Raw genomic sequence first — 23240 nt, 5'->3', positions numbered from 1 at the left:
CAATGTTCAACTAATAGTAAGTTTTCTAAAGGAATGTATGCAGACTATGTGCAAAAACCATGAAATTAAATATCCAAATTTGGAAGTTTTCCTTAAACCACAAAAATTAGTACCCACATAAATATATGAATTCACAGTACAAAATGGACTTTCTATATGTATGACATGAAAAAAATCATGAAAAAAAAATATTGGGTAAATTAAGTCCGATTTTCAGTCTTAAAACAATCAGCAGAATTTTTTTTTAGCAAAAACTCACGAATTTTCTGATTAAATAATTGCAAGAGTTGACAACATGTTGGTTTGACTAGCAATATAGACTGTTAACCAAGCATCAGATAGTCCAAAATATATGGAATGACGCTTATCACTAATCTCCTGGTGGCATATCATCAGAAAAGTCTTGTTAGGAGAAACTTATGGCATTCTTACATTTTCTATTTATACAAAGCATTATGAAGTCTGCATAAGAGAACAAATTTTATAGATGAAGCAGGCATTATCTGGAAATTGTAGCAAGCATCAGATAGGCTGGTTTAGTGCAATAGGTTGTCTTATTTCTGGCTAAAAAATAGTAAAAAAATAAACATAATGTAAAAATTATTTGATTAAGATGATCATCCTTGAAATATTCACACAATGAGTTTCTATTCAAATATACAAAAGTTATAATACTTATGTGTGATCTTCTGAAATTATCACATGCATAGATTTGTTTAATAACATTTAAACCCATGATGTAGTGAAGGAGAGCAATTTTGTGAGTCATACAAAAAACACAGAGAGCATATTAAACATGTTAAAGATTCAAAGTCATCATATATTGTAAGTAGTAAATTAATTTATTTTGTGTAATCATCTGCATGGCAAATTTTTTAATGCTATAAACATTTAAAACATTTAACTGTGCTCAGAATAATCTTAATTATGACTTGCTATTTCAAATATCACTACCTTTTTTCCATAAAAGAAATAATTAACAAGAATGTGTCCAAAGTACACGGATGCCCCACTCGCACTATCCTTTACCATGTTCCATGGACCAGAAATTGGGTAATAATCTACTTTGGCATTAAAATTAGAACGATTATACTATAGGGAACATATGTACTAAGTTTCAAGTTGATTGGACTTCAATTTTATCAAAAACTACCTTGACCAAAAACTTTCACCTGAACCTCACACTTTCATTTTCTATTTTTAGTGGACCGTGAAATTAGGGTCAAAAGTCTAATTTGGCTTTAAAATTAAAAAGATCATATCATAAGCAACAAGTGTACTATTCTAAGTTTCAAGTTGATTGGACATCAGCTTCATCGAAAACTACCTTGACCAAAAACTTTAACCTGAACGGATGGACGAACGAACGGAAGCACAGACGGACGGACGAACAGAGCCACAGACCAGAAAACATAATGCCCCTCTACTATCGTAGGTGGGGCATAAAAACATATTTGTCTCCAAAACATATTGATTCAAATATCTCTACCTTTGAAAAACTTAATTATGCAATAAAAAATAAAACAAGGTGATGCATTTCTTATGTTAATCATTTTATAATACGTATGGTACAATTTGTACTATAGATAAATATGGTATAATTTGTACTATGGCAAGACTTTAATGGGAATATCAAGGACTAGAATATTATTTGACTATCTCCAATGTTTTTTTATGACTATATCTATATATTTATAAATGTTTTCACAGAACTATTCTTCGCTCTTGGTTTAAACCATTTATCATGATGTTGTTAACATTACACCTCATGTTTTTCCTCGTACAGAATTAGTTATTTTCTGTAAAATCTACAAAGAAAGTGAAAAGTATGGTAAACTTAGTCATACCTGGTATTGAATAAATGTGAATCAAAGTGATTGCTGGTGTTGAGTAATTGTGAACCAGGGTGATTATTGTTGTTGAGAAAATATGAATCCAGGTGATTGCAAGTTTTGGGTGAATGTGAATCAGGATAATTGCTAATGTTAAGTAAATGTGAATCAGAGTGATTGAGGGTTTTGCATTAATGTGAATCAGGATAATTGCTAATGTTGAGTAAATGTGAATCAGAGTGATTGAGGGTTTTGCATTAATGTGAATCAGGTTAATTGCTGGTTTTTGAGTAAATGAGAATCTGGGTGATTGTTGGTGTTGAGTAAATGTGAAACAGGGTTATTATTGGTGTTGTGTGAATATGAATCAAGAATTGTTGAGTAAATGTGAATCAAAATATGAAGTAAGAGTAAATGTGAATCAAGAATTTTGCTGGTGTTAAGTGAATATCAATCAGGGTGATTGGTGGTGATCCAGAGAAAAAATACCATAATAGGACCCGTAAAAGGGCGTATAAAAACAATAGTAGTGATTTCTCACCAAATCACCTAGGGTTAACAGAAGATATACATTACCTTTTTAGGTATGCATCTAAGACAGCAGGAAAACCAATTATAACACAGCTGGAAATCTCCACAGAAAATAGTCTCATAGTACTGAACAAATGTAGCTATTATAAACAGGAATCCTATCATAGTAAACACAGACACAAAAATATGGATCTCATAGAGGTAACTATCCACCTGCAAAATTAAAAAAAAAAAGCTTTTTTAAACGTTAAACAAAAACAATCACCATTTCCAGTAGAATTTTAACGTTCCATTTACCATACATATTATAATGGTATTTTAAACTTACATTTGACTGATTTTTCAGCATTAGATAATTGTAGAAAATTTAATACTAAACTCAACTACTTTTAACAAGATATTTCGTGTCTAATTTTTTTTGATTCATAAAAGCAAAATGCATGCTTCTCCACATGGAGGACACAGTTGACCATCTACATAATGTGAACTTTGATTATACATTGTAATATGTTCTGTTTCCATCTCGGATGTCAATTGAAAAAGACAAAATCCATTTGAGTTGTTGTGAAAATTTAATTAACATGGCATTGATTTATTGGCAATCATTCATATTGAGTAAAAAAATAATACAAATCCTGTCCATAATCCTTTTTTGTTTAAAATCATAAAATAAATCATTACCAAATTTGATATCTTTTCATTTGAAAACTTGTTTAGTTATCCACCATGGATCCCCAAAATCATAATAAACATGCTAATTTTTAGTATAGCCAATGCAAGAGTTGTTTCACTTGTTTGAGGTTAATGAGGGCCCTCATGGGGTTTTTGATTATGTGATTACTTGGCCGTTTTTTTAATGATTATTTGATTATTAAGCCAAATATTTCATGATTATTTGATTACCTAGGACTGTATTTTTAGTTTATGATTATTTGATTACTAAAGATAAGCAAATATTTAATGATTATGTGATTATATTGGCAAAAAAATGGTGATTATGTGATTATATTGGCAAAAAAATGGTGATTATGTGATTACTAGGAACCCCCCCCCCATGAGGGGCCTCGTTAATCATACTTGTAAGTCCCAAACTTTTCAAGTTATCCATCAAAACAATTAAAAGAGTCAACAAATACTACAAGTATAAACCCCTTTGAATCTCTGAAAGCTTATATCAAACAATTTAAAAACTTAAGATTGGAAATGTCATTTTGCAAGTTAATGGTTTATTGACAAAGGGAGATAACCCCTTGATTTTTTTATCAAAAACTTTTTATATCATTCCTTCTATTCCAAATTAAATTCATAGGCTTTACATGTAGGTCTGATATAGAAAAATGATAGATATGAAGTTAATAACAGAAATCTAAAAGTAACAACATCAGGTTATGTTGACAAAAAGAGTCATACTAGACTTATCAATACATTATTAACATGATTACAAAATATTGACAATATAAAAGAAAAGAAAAAATCTAAAATCACTACATAGAGAAATGAATTAGGCCTATTCCATTAGAAAGTTTGTTGGAGGGTAGGAAGGGAAGTATAATTATTGAATGTGGGTCATGGCCTAGTACCATTATGCAAAATTATCTAAAAAGTGGTTCTTGGTTGTAGAGATATTTTGAAAGTCCCTTCCTACTTTCCCACATACATTTTAATGGAATACCCCTTACTACTTAAATGCTGTTTTTTAAGATTTAAATACAAAATAAACTTACAGGATATTGATCTCTAGTTGTCCATTTCACACTGTAACCAACTATTAATAGAACTGCTGAAGCTACATATAGTAACAATGTAAAAATTGTCAAATTAAAAAACTTCCGCACCTAAACAATAAAGTAAAACAAAATTAACAAATTTCAAAAGAAAGCTAGCAATCAACATTTCAAAATTGAGGTGTCCTGGTCATCTCTCATAAATTCCATCACTATTAGAACAGATTTCTGTAAACCAAATTATTTTCTCAGATTTTTTAGTTCCTGTATAGTGTGAAGTCCACTTAGTGGCAATTTAATTTTGCAATATCCTAATTTAACTCATGCAGTCAAACAAGGAAAGATCAAAGTTTTAAATTTTATCGAGGATTTATATTCATGTTATTTTCTACTCCTGAAAAACATGAAAATAAGTTGGTTTGCAGTATGGCTCATTGTTTGTTGACTATGATTAAATGCTAATGTGATTTTGGATAGGGTTTGTGTTACTCAATCTTTAGTTTTCAATTTTGTGTTTTTTGCGGAATTGTTAATCTTTTCTTTATTTTTTTTTGTATGCCCTGGCATTGTTAGCTTTTATTTTACTTTTAACCCTTTACTCCATGGATATTTTTTTTTTAAATACTTGATTCGCATAGGATTTTTTTCAGTAAAAAAATCATCAGGTTTAAAGTGTTAATGCATTGTGAAAACTAATCATCAATGAAATTCAAGTCAGATATTCTCATGAATCTCCTTTTCATATTGGATACAATTTTAAAGCAGACATTTTGGAGACATAGCATTTCAACTGAAGTACTACACAGGTGTCAAAAGGCGTCATTATGGAGTAAAGGGGGTGGCGTCAAAAGGCGTCATTATGGAGGAAAGAGTTGAATATTACTTTGGTATCTTCTGCCTATTTTTATCTCAGTACACATTCAATAAATTAATTGTGACTATAAATTTCAGGCAAGAGTAGCAAACCATGTCTCGTGTAAGTTGACTGATACATGTCATATCTTATCGTAATGATGTCACATCTTATCATAATGATGACAATAGAACTTGTGTAGTTTTTGAAAATTATATTTTGCATCTTTACTTCCATTAACCATGATAATAACTGATCTATCAAGTGCAATGAAGTATGGAAGTATAAAAAATTCACAATCTGTTTACACACTTGTTGAGACTGGTATTGTAACAGCAACTATATAATATGAAGGAAACAGCTTCCTAAAACGGTCTCAGCATCATGAGTTTTCATGACCATAGATTTATGGAAGTCAACCATATAAAATTGTGCCAAAAGTATTGAAATATATTACTTCCATTTTAACTGAAACTTGAATTTATAAGAATGCATAATTAAAGTTATGTGCTAATTAATTTTGAGGCTTAAATAATTGCCTTTTTTTGAGTGTCAGACATTAATTAACGCCTAAAATTGCCCTTTTCTGACTAACACCCTGCCCTTTTCAAATCCTGGCTAGAACACTGGTAGTCCTTAAAGAAAGATTTTATCTGATGGACTTATTACCATATTACTATGTTTAATTACCAATATTTCTATCAATCAAATCTAAGGTATTTTTCCAATCATTATTAAACATGATTTTTTGTTTAACTTACAGAGGTAGGTCTCCTGCTGATTGAGGCTCTTACTGCTGTACTGCCTGTCAGGACCATCTGGAAATGGAATAATCACAATCAGAAAATGTTTAGTTATTCCCCTTTCATCAAGTACATTTTGTAATAATGAGGAAAATATTGTTTGCATCCAATTATAAAAAAAAATGCATCTATTGTTTTTATGTTCGTTGATCTTGAGTTGTACCAACCTTTTTAGTTATGAAGCTAAATGCAACTTATTTTACAGTTTGTTCTTATCATGCCTGTCCAAGGTTAGGGAAGATTTAAGCACTCACATATATGCTTAACCTTGCCACATTCTGCATGTGCCTGTCCCAAGTCACGACCCTGTAAATAGTTCAGTCATTGTTGTTGGTTTATGTCTATCATAATAGTTTTTCATAAAGTTAAGTTTTCCCCCATTTAATATCACCAGCATATATTGTGAAAAAAAACCCAAGTTGTTTGAAGTTGAACTGAATCAGCTTGTGTATTCTCTAGATGTATTGGTCATACTTTTTAATTTTACTTACACATATGCCAGCAAATAGCCCTGCACCATAACAATTATCTTTTCCCAAATGTATTTCTCTTTCTTCCTCTGGATGTATGACTAGTGGCAGATAAAATATCTCTAATACACCTAAAACCAAAAAGTGAATAATAAAAAGCCAAAATAAAATTGAAGGAGAAGGAAATCAAATGAAAAAGACACATACATGTATCATGAATACTGAAAAGTTTCACAAAAATACTGGAAGGACATTCCAAGTTCCAATTTTCACATAACACAATAAATGGGGAATGTGTCCATAGGGACACAGATGATGCCCCCTGCTAGCATATAACGTTATAAAGGGACATAACTCATGAACTGTAAAAGCGATGCTTCCAAAAAATGAACTCAGAGTGAGTTTTGAGGTTAAAAGCATTACATATATACATTTAGTTGAGAAAAAGTCAAGAGAGAGAACAGAAACGAAAAATTCAGCAATTTTTTCATCTTAAAGGGGCAGTACCCTAGAAAGTAATAAAAGTGCTTGGAAGCACTGAATGGTAAAGATTGCTTAAATTTATCAGTAGGAAGTATAATTAAATATTGCATTGTATAAAGCATTGGATGTAGTTGATTCAACTACCATTCAGGACAATGAAAGATAACTCCAATTTTCAAAGAAGACATTAAAATATTTTAGAAAGCAGGGTTAGAATTGCTTTAATTTATCAGTGGGAGGCAAAATTAAACATTGAATTGTATAAAGCATTGATTGTAATTGATTCAACTATAAACATGGACAAAGGAAGATAACTCCAATTTAAAAATTACTTGATTGATATTTTAAGACAAAAAATGAATAATTGAGCAATTTTTCCATTTGTAAATAAGTCTAGAGCAGTAAAAGTGATGGCACCAAAATTCAAATTAGATTTGTATATTGTGGTAATAAGCATTGTGTATAAGTTTCATAACATTTGGTTAGAGGCAAACTTAAGTTAGAGAACGGAAGCCAACTTTGGGAGGTACGGACGGACAAGGGTAAAACTTAATGCCCCCTCGTTACCGTAGGGGCATAAAAATTGTAATGACAGGTGATCCAGGTAGAGGTGATATTCATTTGTATTTCCTTTGTATTTCTCAATGTCTTTGTATGAATACATTTAGAAGAGAGACAAAAGATACCAGAGGGACAGTCAAACTCATAAATCGAAAACAAACTAACAACGCCTACCTATACAAACTGTTACAAAACCAAACACTATTTGTATAATGCCTATATTCTTCGGCCATATATGTAGTGTTGGTAGTCTATCATCCTCGTCATACCCTTGAGCAGATAATTCATCAATCTCTTCATCATCTACAGTAATACTATCATTAATAATCTCATGGTAAACGCTCGCCATTTTGCTCTAGTTCATACTTGTTCCACTGGGTTTATTCAGTATGTGTTTAATCTTAAAAGAAACAATTGAAATAAAAGGAAAAAGGTAATTGACAACTTGATTATATATTAGTTAAAAGACGTCATTGTACATGTTTTTATACTAAAGACAAGTGTTTTTTTATTTTCTTGTACAGGTAAATTATTTCAGAGATTAGAGTTTAATCCCTTAGACAGTTATGGAAATTACTTAAATAAGTGATTTCTAAAACTACTTATTCAAGAAACATTTTCTCTAGAAATGTTATAACAAATAACATGAATAAGACTATAGTGTTTTCTTAAACAAAATCTGATTGATTATATTTGATTGTAGTTTTAACTGTATAGTATAGTTATGTACTAATGATCCTAAAACTAATTGTGATACTAATATAAGTTACAGAGGCGGATTTAGTGGGGGGGCCCCCCTTTTTGGGAAAAAAATTGATTGCTTATATAAGGAATCCCTGAAGCGTGACTCAAGCGGGCCCCCTCTTAGGTCAGTCAGTGGGCCCCCACTTATGAAAATTTCTAGATCCACCACTGAGTTATCAGATCTCATATATGAGTTTATAAAATTACTGGTCATGTCAGGTAATGACAATGTACTGAATCCAGGATAATGAGTACCGGTAAATGACATGACAATCGATATCACTTATTTGAAAATTAAAATGATTCAAAGACATAGATAGACCTAGCTACTTTAAAGACGCAAATGTCAATTATTTGCATTTTTATTAATAGATAAAATAAAATTTTGGTACAAACTACAAAATCACAGAATTTTATATTTGCTACATAAACTATTAAATGAGTGATTTTAAAATAACTTATTCAGTAGTTTCCCAAACTGTAAGGCCATCATACCTTTTTTATCTAAATTTATATACAACATGTTCTTGTAAGTCCTGTAAGTGGAAATATCTGAATTTTTTCTATATATGAATTTCTCTTAACTACCTGTCTCTAATAGAGTATTTTATTGTCCGTCATTAAAATATTTGGCCTATTAACTATTCATTTACGTGATAAAAGTATAATTTCATGTACAATGAAAATGAGCAAAGCACTCTGAGGCCTCCCGCACCCCAAACTCTGTAAACTGAGCACAATATAAACACGATAAACTCAAAAGATCTCCTAAACCTATAAATAATAACACCTGTTATTTAGGTAGGGTCATAAACTTGTCATAAGCTTCTTTTAAATGCATTAGCATGATTAGAGGTACATGTCATTTAGGAACAAAGACAGGTGTTTGGAAAATGTCAAGCAGTATAAACAATTACTTTACCAGTTCAAAATTACAGGGATCCATTTAGCCCATAAAAAGTTTAAATGACAGAAACAAATCAGAGTACACATGTAGTAAATGAGCATTTCTGGTACAAATGGAAATGATACATACGCCAGTTCATTTTCACAATCGTATAAATGGAAGCAATTGTAGCTAGTATAGGGATGACGCGCTGCCAATTTTGCTCTTGAAAACCGATAAATGTATCCATATACATGATATAGCACCATTATGATCCTTACATGTATATGTCAGTTGTATTTTAAAAGACAAATGTTTCTACTAGTTAATGAGCATCAGTCATGTTGTCAGTTAATGATCTCGTCTGCATTGATTCAACCTAAAACTATTGTCTGATTGGTTGTCAGGTGGAATTTTCGAAAATTCTTGAACATTTAAAAATTTCTAATTAAATATTTCGTGGAAGGGCAGACTAAAAATGTTCAGTGGTTGAAGATTATAAACCCTAGTTATCACACACAAAAAAAAAAAAATTTCCGAAGATATGCATTTTCATCATCCAACTTACATGACTTAAGACTGTCGTCGAGTACTTTTAGTAAAAAGAAGCAAGATGATCTATCAAATACTCTTGCTTTGTACGTTGTAAAGACAAAATATACACCTCAAACACACCCTAACATAAAAAGGTGCACTTGATTTTCTCTTTTCGATACAATATGTTACCATGGTTACCAAGGATCCGGAAATTTTTTCTTCTAATTTCGGTCATTTTCGGATAATTTAAAAGTTGGTGCCCTTTTTCAAACAAAGATTGCGTGTATGCTTATACAGGCATACTCGTAGCATCAACGAACTTGTTTAACTGTTGCATCGCATTTACTTCAGAAATTTCCCTACCATTTTCCTTAAAATCGATCTTGAGCAATAAAAGGAAGGCAACAGTTTAAAAATGAAATGATTTTAATGACTCAAAACGATAAATTTCTCAAACTTAGCTTACCTTTCTTTCCATTTTGAAGACAAAATTATAACGGGATGTTTTACGACAATAGTAAAACGACCAATTCCGGACTCATTTTCGGGATTAGTTTTGTTTATCAAATTCACAGGAAATTGTCAGCTTTTTAGCTGTTTTACCTTTAATAGTGTTTGAATATTAATTATAATAGTTGAACTTGTTTAATTTAGCATGAAATCATTTTGAATTTACGATTTAGTGTCTAATTTTCGGAAGAGCAATTCAAGCATGCGTATTAGTAAACAAAGCACGTGTGTTTGTAGTGAAACAATATTTTGTTTACGTAAATTAATTTAGTTTTAATATAATTTTAAATCAGAATTGACAATTGTCGAAGCTGAGAAAAGTAATTAAATAATGCAGACAGTTGTTATGAACTTTTAATTTCTTTAAAATATTAGTTCTGAGCTTGTGATCAATAGAACATTTAATTAAAAACACAGGTAAAGAGATTAGCGATCATTAGCCAATATTTCCCCGAGGCATTACTATAGTTATTAAGAGGGCCCTCAGGATTATAACACTTTACCGGAGTGGCAGTTTTATAACAGGAAAAGGATAACAAACATAAAATAAGTTCAAAATGACGATTTAGACAATGTTAGAAACTCGATCTCAACGAAATGACATTAAATGACCGAAATTGTTTCTGTAAAAAAATAAAATTTGTCCTAAATCCCAATTACTCATTTAGGACAAAATACTTCGAGTTTAGGTCAAGACTGGCATATATGACCGTTTCCGGACCCTTGAATTTTTTCTTGAGTCACAAAATGGAAGGGCACACACATAAATTACTGACATGACTGAACTAATAGATTGATATGTTCTCCGTCCTTGGTAATTTAAAAAAAAAATCGGAGGTTATGCATTTTCTACATCCAACTTGATACAAAATGTAGATACCAATGTCGTCAACTTGATATCTAATTGTTCTGCATTACTATGTAATAGATAAATTGAAGACTTATGCAAATAGTGTTTTTAAAATAAAACTTTTAAAAATTTTGTTACTATAGTAAACATTAATACAGTACGTAAGCATTTATCACCTTCTCTAACAAAGAGCTTCGATTCTTTTGTTCTATTTCAACGGGGATCCCGCCTGATGAATAGCTGCGGAACCATAACTCTTATCATGCTTATGGTCCTTATAACATGTATTATATTTTAAAATTTTTGAGGAGGTCTTCAAATTGTCAAAAATATCAAAAGGTCATAAGAGCTATGGTTCTGCATCAAGAAATAATATAAACCAAATGTATACATTGTGTGCTACCCATTGTGTGTAGGTCATGCATGGTCACAGATCTACACAAAATGTATAAAAAAAGTCAAAATATATAAAAAAGAAGATGTGGTATGATTGCCAATGAGACAACTATCCACAAAAGACCAAAATGACACAGACATTAACAACTATAGGTCACCATACAGCCTTCAACAATGAGCAAAGCCCATACCTCATAGTCAGCTATAATAGGCCCCGATAAGACAATGTAAAACAATTCAAACGAGAAAACTAACGGCCTTATTTATGTAAAAAAATGAACGAAAAACAAATATGTAACACATAAACAAACAACAACCACTGAATTACAGGCTCCTGACTTGGGACAGTCACATACATAAATGGGAATTATAGTTAACCCGTACCAATGTAAACTCGTACCAACGTCAACTCGTACCACTAAAAAAAAACTCGTACCAACTTATTTAAATGCATTTGATTGGTGTTTAATTATGAATATATACTGTTATTTTTCTCAATACCTCTTAAGTCTGTAAAATGTATATAATTTGAAAGTACAATGACCAATCTGTAGCTAATGTTCTATGTGTATTAGATATAGACAATACCTTGGCAGATTTGATTTGTTGTCTCCCTTGAATCATTCTTTTTTAAACTTCTACTGATAACCATTGGATTTAATTTTTAATCATTTAAATCAGTTACATTGAATAGATTTGGGTACTTTTCTTTTGTTTCTCAAAGGAATTTTATTCACTGAAAGAATTAATTTAGTGTGTTTTAAAGGTTGTAAATTGTTTATGACCAACATGTTAAAAGTATGATTTTTTTTATATATTTAATATTTTGCACCAGGTTATGATTGCCGACCGAGCAATAGCCAGTAAGGTCGTTAATAACTTCTATGTATATTGTTTTCAAAATATGACAACTTCTTTTAACATTTCAAGTAATGTCATGTTCATTTAATGTGTCAGATATGCATTGCTTTAATAAAGAGTAGTGACACCTTCAGAGGAAAGTAAATGATACCTAAAAAAAAACGTATTTTTGTCCGTATTTTTGTCCAAGTTTTCATTAAAATCCAGTATAAAATTACAGTAATTCAACTTTTTTTTTATTAATTTTAGTAAGAAAAAACACCACAAAACATTCGTATTTTTTAATATATTTTTAATGGTACGACTTCCCAGTGGTACGACTTTACGTTGGTATGAGTTCACTTTTTTGGTACGAGTTAACATGGTACGAGTTTCCGTTGGTACGAGTTAACATGGTACGAGTTAACTTGCTTCCCATAAATGGCGGGGTTAAACATGTTAGCGGGATTTGTGACTTTCCAGTTTTACTAATGTTAAAGACATAGTTATATACATAATCTTCTAATGCCATGTACGTTTTGAAAATTATAAGTTGTTGTATGGTGGACCCATTAAAGTAAGTTGGTCAGTTCTGACAGTTGTACAACTATTTTTATCAGTTGTTTATACAAGTATGCAAATTATGTTGTGACACAATATGTAGTACGAGCACGAGGATAACGTTGATCATGTTAAGAGGAGAAAGCTATGATGCATTAGAAATAAGTTTGAATCTAATGTGTTTGGTCTTAATAGTAAACACTGGTAAATACCACTTGAACAAAATTCTGATTCGCCTGTGGTGTGATCACCGGAAGTTTCAATTCTAATATCCGAAGTAATTTCGGTTAAACAAATCTCGCAGGGGAGATCTCAAACTTTTAAATTACAATTTTTTAAACAGGCTCACAACAAAAAGTACGTTGCACTGATTTCAATACGATTATATGCCTTACAAATTTTACCAGGTTTTTCTTTTAGAAAATATTTTGTGTGTAATAGATCTACCCTTTTTAAGTTTTGTCGGGCAATAATTTATACTCTTTGAAAATACGGCTGTATCCGGTTTCTCCTGTAGCTACGGCGACGAACTATTTATATTCCGGTAATTCCACTTCCGTTTTGGCTCTGTGTTTGAAAATGTGATAGATAAAATGTTCAGAAATCAATGCAGTGTAACTTGACAGTATGCCCACAACTCGCTAGGAGAATATTTAATACATTCAGGTTACCTGTGGCATGGAATTTGGTTTGAAAGTGAAGTGAAAGTGAAAATGATAATTTAAAAATCAGTGCAAAAAGGCTCTTTTCTATTTCAAGAATATTTTTTCTGTTTTTTTGGCCACTCTTGGTTTGATATATCATTTCCACAATGACTTCAGTTCTGCAGGAATTTAAACATCCTAAACCTACATTGACAAGTAAGTCTTATTTCTAACCTAACAGTTATGTGTATCACAGGGACTTAATTAATTGTTTCTGTCAATGTTTTTCTCTCTCGGAAATTGACAGAAACAAGTGCCTGTTCGGTACCACGATTTCCCGGAGAAATACAAGAAAAACATTTTATTCTAAAATCAAACTGATGTATCCCGAGAAAAATACTTTTTATGGTGTTATGCTACTTTTTATAGTGTTATATATATTACTTTTAACAATATTAAAGAATATGAAATTACATGTTTTAATTCAATAAAAGTGCAATTTCATTTCAAAAATTCGATTTGTATGACTTGTTACGTATGAAAATTCCTTGTTATTAATACAAAATACTAAATTTTCTCAAATTTTGTTCATCAAAGAAATATGAAGACAATGGTTTGGTATTATTTTAGTAACATTTGCAAATAAAAAGTAATTTACGATTTTGGTGATTGTTCTTCCAAAAAAATAATTACTGCAAAAAAAGTTGAGTTGGAATCAACATTCGCCAATATTATGTTTTAATATTTTGACCTGATCGACACAAGTGTTAATATCTCTCCTTGTTTTTTTTTTATTATTACATGTATCTGTCCATAAAATAAATGAATCTGTGAGATTCCAATAAATATATTATTCGAAATATAAACTTGACAGTAAAAACAATGAGCCCAAAATGTGATTTGAGTGCATAAGTTTACCACGGCACAATTGAAGTACTAATATTTAATTATAAGCAGGGGTTTCATTATCTTTCATGTTGACTGGTACTTTCCACGTTTCTAGGTGGTACTTTTCAATTTATTCCATGAATATCTTATATAAAAATTCCTTCATTTAGGCGGTACTTGTCAATAGCATAGGAGGGTAAAAGTACCGGGTACCGCCTCCTGATGAATGGCCTGTATAAGTTTATAAGTTAATATAATTTTGACACTTGTTGTAATCACCAATTAAGCCAAATAATCATTGATAATATATCAAGTTGTCACACCTGAGACATCAAAAACATTTAATTGAATTACCTTTTTTTTTTTTTTTTTTTTTTTTAGAAAAACAGGTTTTTTTGCTATCAAGTTTTTATGTTAGTATAATACATAGAGAATATCATATGGCGTTTTCAATATTGCATCCGTATCAACCCGAGACACCAATATAATCCCAAGAGCTCTGCTCGAGGGATTATATTGGTTGAGGGTTGATACGGTGTGTACGTGATATTGAAAAAGCCATATCATATACACTTTATTATATACATATACCAGGCGCGGATCCAGAGGGGGGGTTCCGGGGGTTGGAACCCCACTTTTTTTTGGACGATCAATGTATTTGAATGGGGACATGTAATTGGAACCCCCCCTTTGTCCTGGGTTATAAGGAACCCCCCCTTTTTAAAACGGCTGGATCCGCCCCTGTATACCATGTATACCTGAAGTAGATGTTTTTTTATGTGACATGATGTCATACAGATAAGAAGGTTTGACATGACGTCATACAGATTTTGATAAAGCCTTTGCAACAGTGATTGCAATCGGTGACGTGACGTCATACAGATTAAAGGTGTGATAAAGCTTTTGCAACCGTGCTGATATCGATATCATCACGGGTGGCTGATACAGCACGCTTGCCATTGATTGTATTACACATACAATTTATCTGTATTTACTACTAAGTATATAATAAATGATAATATATTTATATATAACGTGACGGTACCCAAATTGCACCTATTTTGATAGTATTTTCAACTACGTTTTTTTATGATTAAGACAAAATTTTCCATTTTGTGTTTATTTTGTAGCCGTGTCCTTCTTTATTATTTAGGTACACCAATTTGATTTTCAATCCATATGGAATCTAAGAAAAATTGGTCTGAACTCACCTCCAAACCATCAATAATTCTGAAAGAAGGAGCTAGAGTACCCAAATTGCACCTATTTTGAAAGCTTTTTCACCTACGTTTTTTTATGATAAAGACAATAATGTCCATTCTGTGTTTATTTTGTAGCCGTATCCTTCTTTATTATATAGGTATACCAATTCGCGATTTTTAATCCATATGGAATCATAGAAAAAATGGTCTAAACTGACCTCCAAACCATCAATGATTCTGAAATGAGGAGTACCAAAATTGCATCTATGCTTAAATTCGCATCGTCAAAAGTCGAATAACAGAGCTTTCCCTCATGAAATAAAATGTCTGAATTTTTGCTGAGTTTTGCTGAATAGGTTCTGGACCCTAGCTGAATGCATGCTGAACCAATTTTTGGGATCTGAAAAAGTGCTGAAGCACTTTTTCCAAATTCTGAAGAAATACTGAAAACTTACTGGAATGTTCAGATTTGCTGAAAAAGTGCTGAAACATTTTCTGAAAAGTTCAGACTGTGCTGAAAAATTCAGACATCGCTGAACTGAAGCTGAAAATAATCTGAACTGTTCAGGTATTGCTGAACTCCTCAGACAAACATCTGAAACTATGCTGAAAACTTTTTGATATCTTTGAACAGTGCTGAATTTTTCAGTACAGCCCTGAAAACTTTCTGAACAGATTTTCAAGATCCTGAAATGTTCAGAAACAATACTGAAATCATTCTGAACAGAATAAATACTTGCTGAATTTTTCAGAGATACATAAGAAAATGTGTTGAACTATTCAGACAGTGTTGAATTGTTCAAAACAGCTAAAAAAAATATTTCTGAAATGATAGAAAGCTGAACTGTTCAGAACAGCTCTAAGAGCTCATAATAACAGATGAGCCAGATGCTGAACTGTTCAGACAGAATACTGAAAATCTTCTGAAAATAATACAAACAAGAATGTGTCCACAGTACACAGATGACCCACTCACACTATCATATTTTATATTTAGTGGACCTTGAAATTGAGGTAAAACTCTAATTTGGCATTAGATCATTAGGAACATGTACATGTATACTAAGTTTCAAGTTGCTTGGACTTCAAGTCTTCATAAAAAACTACCTTGAACAAAAACTTTAACCTGAAGTGGGACAGACAGATGGGCAAACAGACAGACGGACAGATGAATATACTGACAAACAAACAGACGAACAGACCCACAGACCAGAAAAACATAATGCCACCGGCCACTACTATCGTAGGTGGGGCAAAAAAATACTTTTAAAACTTTTATATCAGATTAGAGCAGAATACATGTACACTAAAGACCAAAAAACTGAAGTTGTTTTTTTAATAACATGAGTTGATCTGAAGTCAATTGGCGTTAACAACGTAAACAATTAATTTTTAGAGCAGAGTAATTGATATATTAACATAAGCATTGTGACATATGATTTTTAAGGGAAAGTTTAAGAATTTGGGTCGTATCTTTTTGAGATATTAGCCAATCAGTAAAATCAAAATATATATTCGACGTGAAAATAGTTTATATAAACACATTAAAAAATCTCAAAATCATTAACTACATGTGCCAAAAAAGAGGGGGGGGGGGTCATTTAAGATTCTCCCACTCAGGGGCACCCAAATGTAATCATGTCCACAGGTACCTGTGAAATCAACAATAAACAATAATAAGCTGGCTTTCTGTTTAAAGTCAGTACTCTATTAATAATGTTATGATTGGAAATCACATTAAAAACTGAAGATCTTATATCAATTACAATTTATAACAAGTTTGTTGTTTCTATAATTAATTTACTTTCTTTAAAAGTCGTGATTCCCTAACTTGCAAAACATAATCTGTAAATTTTGGGGGCGAATTAACCAGGTCCGATTTGACTTGGTGCCGAACTGTCTATAAGGTGCCGATTTGACAAGGTGCCGGAATGTCTAGAACTCATTTATTTAGAAGACTTGAAAGGCATACCAAAATTATACCAGCAATGACCTATGTTATATTAAAATATTGACACCGAAGGTCTTGCCAGGTGCCAATGTGTCTTGGTGTCGAAGTATTTATAAAAATAAAAAATAAAAATATTTGAAACTTTAGGGAACTTACGTTGGAATTATTTGCGATTTGTTCCATAGCCTATCCGTTTTTGCTGGTGCACTGCCAGTGTTAATTTTATCTGTAGCAGATGTTTTCTGAATCTCTCTCCAAGTTCTTCAATATGCCTTACTTAATTGTTTTTCGGCATAAAAAAGAACTAAGAAAAATATCAGATTAGTCAATCGTTGTTGTTGTAAACCAATACAGTGTTATTTACAAGCATTGATAGTACAGTCAGTTATAAGGAGGGTTAAAACGTTTTCATGATCTAAGCTGGTCCCCTGCTGGCTACTGCATTATGTTCATAGAAAGTAGATACCAGTTTAATAAGTGAAACCTTTCTGAACCGGAAACGCATAATAAATTACGTCAACAAAAAACTATTTAGGCGCCCTAAATACGATTTGTGAAATGATGGCTATATTTATCAGATAAGTATATTACAGTTTGAACTGAAATGTTTATTGCTAATTTTAAATCTAATTTAAAGATAAAAGTTTATAGAGACAATCTATAAAACCATTTTTGAGAAAGTCAACACCAGAAAATAAATAAAAAATGAAGAAAATCCTTGAAATTATGTATTGAACTTATGCATATCATTAAGCACTGACCATTAAACTTTAACATGTATTTATACAAAATCAGAGGAGGAAGGGGAATGTCCTTGTTTTTTTTAGGAACCAGCTGTTATTTAACTTTCATGGGGAAAAAAGAAAAAGGGGGGACATGCATTTGCAAGTTTTGGTATGTGAGATACAGGGGTTGAATATGGAACAAGGGGAGGGGGAGAATATGAGAGAATTCATGATTTTTTTTACAAAATAACCGGATTTGGTAAATGGACCATATTTTGGGAACCAGCAGTTTTTTTAATTTAAGGGACAAAAAAAGGGGGGGGCATGCTTTTGCAAATTTTGGGATGTGAATTATAGAGGATTGTGGGGACATGGAATTGAGTGAGGGGGAGGATGTCAGATAAAAGAGGAATAATGGGGGAAAAATACAAAAAAGCAGGATTTTGGAAATGAACCATATTGTGCCCCTAACCTGAACTTAGATATTACACATTGCTTTTCTTTATGAAAGTATCAATCAATAGCAGATACAGGGTGCCAGGGTCCCACATATGGAGCTTCATATACAGATAATTGCATAGACTTTTTACAAGTATTCACACCAACAGCAGAGGATCCAGCCATTTTCAAAAGTGGGGGTGTGGCAACTATATGTCCCAATTTAAATCGACAAATGCATTGATCATTAAAAAAAGGGGCGCTCTTTCCTCAAACAAAATCATGGATCTGCACCTTTTAATACAGAAAACTCTAAGAAATGTTTATACTTTTTTCGCTTCCCTTCTAAAATTATTTTTTTTCATGATATTAAATCAATCAATTAAAAAAATGGCATTATGAAAAAAATCATAATTTATATTGAATTAAAAAATAAGTAAGACATTGGATTCTTTGTGGATTGTATTTTCTTGCAGGTGAAAGTCCTGCATCTTCCACAGAAACTTTTTGAAATTCAAGCTGAAATTGAACTGATCTAAGTTTGAAGCTCTGAAACTTCAATTTTGAAAGAAAGAAAGAGAAGTTTACATATATTATAATCAGATTTTTATTTAATATACAAATAATTCTCAATTTCTGAATTAATAGAATTAAAAGTTCATGAATAATTCATGATTCACATTATTTGAAATAATTATCAGGCCGTTGAAATTGGATTGATGATTTTCCATATTAACACAAGAAAATTTCAAAGGGTTGAAGGACAGGAAAGAGTCCAAAAGACATCTTTTTTTTAGTTGGAAAAATAGAACAAGACGCATATATTGTTAATGTTACTGTTATAAATACGAAATGTTTCAAGTGAAAGACGTGAGATTACATGTAGATTTACTGTAGTGCTCCTTTCGTGTGGTAACCTAACGGTGTACAATACTTGGCCCAAGTATCAACAGCAGCATGGAAGCTTTCACTTGGGACAAAATAAGTTTAATATACAAAATATAAAAATAATTAGATGTGGCATGATTGATGCTGAGCAAACAATTCATAGATAGAAAAAAACAAAAAAAACCCAGAGATATAATAAACGGTCATTACTGGTCAGTTAAAGATTAAAATGGGCAAAATCTATACTGTATTAATATGTATGACCAACTTTAAAATGTGTCCACTTTCTCATAAATTTCTTGTGTCACAATGCTGGGTCAATGATGTCATAACATAACACAAACTAGCCATCAGTTGTAAAAGGCTTGACTGATCTAATTGCAACTATATAAGACACAAAATAAAAAGCAATAATAAAAAAGACAAAGACACAACTAATTATTCTACTTCACATATGACACCATTGTATTTCTTAAATAATGTTTATTTGTTTTGGACAAATAGTGTCTTTCAGACAGAATATTAAAAAAGCTCATATATTGTCTAAATACCAATGGAAACTTTCCTGAATTATAACTGAAAATCATCTGAACATTTCCTGAATTATAACTGAAAATCTTCTGAACCTTTCCTGAAAAATGTAAACTAAAGCTGAAAATGGTCTGAACCCATCCTGAACAATAGCGGAAGACTGAATATTGGCTGAGTATAGATTAATTCAAATTTTTACTGAATATTTGCTTAAATATTGTTTTGTTTGTTGAACATTTTAGAAAGAAATGCTGAAAAGTTTACCTTTAGAGTCTTAGATGAACTTTATCAGAAAATTTGCTGAAAACCCACGTGTTAAATTATAGCTGTTTTTTTAGAAAATGGTGTTTTAGGAGGTTCTGAATATTTCAGCAAGTTGTTCAGAAAGATTCAGAAGTAATACTAATTATTTCTGAATATTTACTGAAAATGTCTTGCTGAATTGTAACTGAAAGTTTGCTGAAAACTTGCTGGAATGTGCCAAATTCAGCCATCTTTAAGCAAAAGGTTTTTTATAGGTTCTGAATATTTCAGAAAGGTATTCAGAAAAATTCAGAATGAATGCTGAATTACTTCTGAATATTGCTGAATTGTTACTGAAAATTTGCTGGAATGTGCCACATTCAGACATTTTTAAGCAAAAAGTTTTAATAGATTCTGTAAAATTCAGCAAGGTGTTCAGAAAAATTCAGCATTAATGCTGAATACTTACTGAAAACGTACTGCTGAATTTTTACTGAAAATGTGCTGAAAACTTGCTGGAACGTGCCAAATTCAGGCATTTTTAAGAAAAGGGTTTACTAAATGTGTTCAGTAAAATTTCAGCATAGAGTTCAGAAAAAATTCAGAAAAATATTTTCATGAGGGTTTGTTTAATTTTTTCAAATATTTTGAACAATTGAATATTTGTCCATACTTACTATTCATTTATTAAGAAATGGATACTTAAAACATATTGTATTTGCTAATTTTAAAAAGATGACGTTTTGATGACGTCGCATGGCGACGTTTCGGTACATTTTGCTTTTTCAGTAAACACTTCATCTGTTGATAAATACTGTGAACGTTTTGTGTATATCTAAATATTTTTACCTATTTTGAAATACATACATAGTATTAAATAATAAAAATACAAATTGTTTAGTCTCTAGGAAATATTGTAAGATTTCCGCTGCTATTTTTGCTAAATAGCTGCAATTTGGGTACTCGGTGCAATTTGGGTACCGTTACGTTATATTCATGGACAAATATATATTGTAAAACAAAAGAGATATAATCATTAACACTCGTTAATTGTCAACCAGTTGAATATGTATACAGGGTGTGCATATAAATGTACATGTACATGTTATATGTTTAAATCAATTGCAGATTATTATATGATAAGTATGTATAATTATTTACCATGTTTACATTTTAGTTGCATTTTTGTCTTGGTTTAGTTAATCATGTTAATTAGTTAATTTTAGTTTTTAAAACCATGTGTTAATATTTATTTAATACATGCATGACATAATGTTATCTGTATTTTTGTTTAACAATGACATGCAAATATACATGATATAAAATAATGCATTTTGCATGTTACAAATGTACATAATTACATTGTATATTAGTTTGATATTTTTCCTTAATCATGTTAATCATGTTAATGCTGATGTCTCAATATCTGAAAGTTGTGTGGAGAATACTGTACCAGTTGTAGTTGAAAAGGTTAAAAATAAACTCATATATTTGTAGATACTAGGCTTAAAATTTTGTATGCCAGATGAGCATACATATCATGCATATATTTCATCTTTCATGTCTTTATAAAAAAGACTAATCAGTCATGATCATGTTTATAGTTATCAAATACAAGACATTGCAAATAAACTTCAAATTTGAAGAGCATGCATTGTGATTGATGATGAATGTTCAAAATGCTGGTGAACACATATATGTGGTGAAATTTAATATAAAAATATGATTTTTGAAAAAAATAGTAGTGCGCATATAAACTTTCCATTCTAGGAAATCATTTTTTATAAAACTTTATAGTTAAATATAAAGTGCAGGGGCGGATGCAGGAATTTTCGAAAGGGGGGGTGCTAACCCAGGGCACCCAGGGCAAAAGGGGGGGGGGGGGGGTGCAAAACATATGTCCCGATACAAATGCATTGATCGGCAAAAATAAAGGGGGGTGCGCACCCCCGGAACCCCCCCCCCCCCCCCCCCTGGATCCGCCACTGAAGTGGTACAGTTTTATCCGTAAAAGGACTTCTTATATGGAAAATATCATTGTGACATTTACAGAAAAACAATCTATAATTTATACATGTTACCATGGTTACAAGGCATGTACATGTAAGACAAAACATACATGACATAATCATGATAATCTTGATAATCTTGATCATGTTGATAATTAACTGTATTTTTTTTTTAAATATAAGTCATTGTATTAAATTATGTAAATATTTTTTCTTGTCTCCAAGTCTAGTTGTTAATTTTGTCTCTTTGTTGCCGAATTTTACTTCTTCATGCTTCTTGTCCTAATATTGTCACTATAACAGTAATTTTAGTCTACACATTTCAAACAAAATTTTAATGTGTAAGGCGCCAGCTGAATGAATATATCTGGTATTTTATCATGTTTACATAACTTCTCCACTCACGAATTTCAAATACAATGTTTTATTTTACCAGCTGATTGGACTAATTATGAAATGAAACATCCCCATCCTCGCGGGAAATTCAAACCAGTCCTTCAACCATTTATAACTGGTACCAAAATCAACACAAGAAATTTGGAGGCTTACAGAACCAGGGGAGATGAACTGGAAAGATTAGACATCCGAAAAGATAATTATGAACGAAGACAAATGCAAATGGAGTGTCATGGCTTCAACGCCAGAAAGGAAAAGCCCTATAAAGGAATTGGAGATCCATTTTATTTAGACGAGGATAAACTAATTCTACATGCATTAGGACAGCTAAGTGAGGTAAGTGTTATACTATAGTACTACACTAAAAGTACCTAGAGGTGTTTTGATAGTAATTAATCATCATGTCACATTTATGACCGGAAATGTGTTGATGTTAAAGGCAAAAGGTTGAGCCAAAAAGATCGTGAATTATGTAAAAATGACCTGAAAGCCTTGAAAACTAAAAAGTAAATGACCGTTTCATGCTTTGCTCAGCCGACTTTTACCGGACATTATACAAATGACCGGAATATATGACCGTTTTGGAAGCCCTGACTAGGTCTTCTCTGAAAAGAGATAGAATCCACAGTTAAAGAGGTTTAGAAAATTCTTTTTGACATGTTATAAAAGTTCAACAGGCAGTGACAGGGTAACAGAAAACATAATTATTTTATTTGCTTTATCAACTTTTAAAAGGCAAAATTT

At 31.5% G+C, this 23240-nt stretch overlaps 2 protein-coding genes across 13 annotated transcripts in view; one reads left to right on the top strand and one right to left on the bottom strand.

Annotated features, from left to right (window-relative positions):
• Positions 1–144: 144 nt before the first annotated feature.
• On the bottom strand, positions 145–12853 carry LOC139498832 (uncharacterized). Of its 2 annotated transcripts, none has more exons than XM_071287404.1 (7): positions 12794–12853; positions 7432–7657; positions 6235–6344; positions 5702–5758; positions 4088–4198; positions 2409–2576; positions 145–564 (listed from the first exon to the last, which is right to left on the bottom strand). In XM_071287404.1, the coding sequence occupies exons 2-7, from the start codon at positions 7604–7606 to the stop codon at positions 523–525; spliced, it is 663 nt and encodes a 220-aa protein (XP_071143505.1). In that variant the 5' UTR covers positions 7607–7657; positions 12794–12853; the 3' UTR covers positions 145–522. The 2 variants fall into 2 exon arrangements, with proteins under 2 accessions (XP_071143505.1, XP_071143506.1); XM_071287405.1 differs by lacking the exon at positions 145–564 and adding an exon at positions 1237–1808.
• Positions 12854–13118: 265 nt separating this feature from the next.
• The window catches only part of LOC139498830 (coiled-coil domain-containing protein 60-like), a 44457-nt gene continuing 34335 nt past the window's right edge, over positions 13119–23240 (top strand). For 6 of the 11 annotated variants that reach the window (XM_071287402.1, XM_071287396.1, XM_071287398.1 and 3 more), the window contains exons 1-2: positions 13134–13441; positions 22537–22832. In XM_071287402.1, the coding sequence (XP_071143503.1) occupies positions 13393–13441; positions 22537–22832 (345 nt within the window). In that variant the 5' untranslated portion in view covers positions 13134–13392. Of the gene's footprint in view, positions 13442–22536; positions 22833–23240 lie in introns of all 11 variants that reach the window. The other 5 variants (XM_071287403.1, XM_071287401.1, XM_071287399.1 and 2 more) reach the window with 3 other exon arrangements.

Source organism: Mytilus edulis, chromosome 12 (assembly GCF_963676685.1).
Source record: "Mytilus edulis chromosome 12, xbMytEdul2.2, whole genome shotgun sequence".
Lineage (NCBI taxonomy): Eukaryota > Metazoa > Mollusca > Bivalvia > Mytilida > Mytilidae > Mytilus > Mytilus edulis.
The sequence above is the reverse complement of the archived record's forward strand: the minus strand, read 5'-3'. Positions and strand labels throughout refer to the sequence as shown.

Excerpts from the sequence above, each read along its gene's own strand:
- LOC139498832 (XM_071287404.1), bottom strand. The coding sequence starts at position 7,606 with ATGGCGAGCGTTTACCATGAGATTATTAATGATAGTATTACTGTAGAT. Across the intron at positions 6,345-7,431 it reads TTTTGTAACAGTTTGTATAG|GTGTATTAGAGATATTTTAT; the intron begins GTAGGCGTTGTT and ends TTTTGGTTTTAG. Across the intron at positions 5,759-6,234 it reads GGCTATTTGCTGGCATATGT|ATGGTCCTGACAGGCAGTAC; the intron begins GTAAGTAAAATT and ends TTCCATTTCCAG.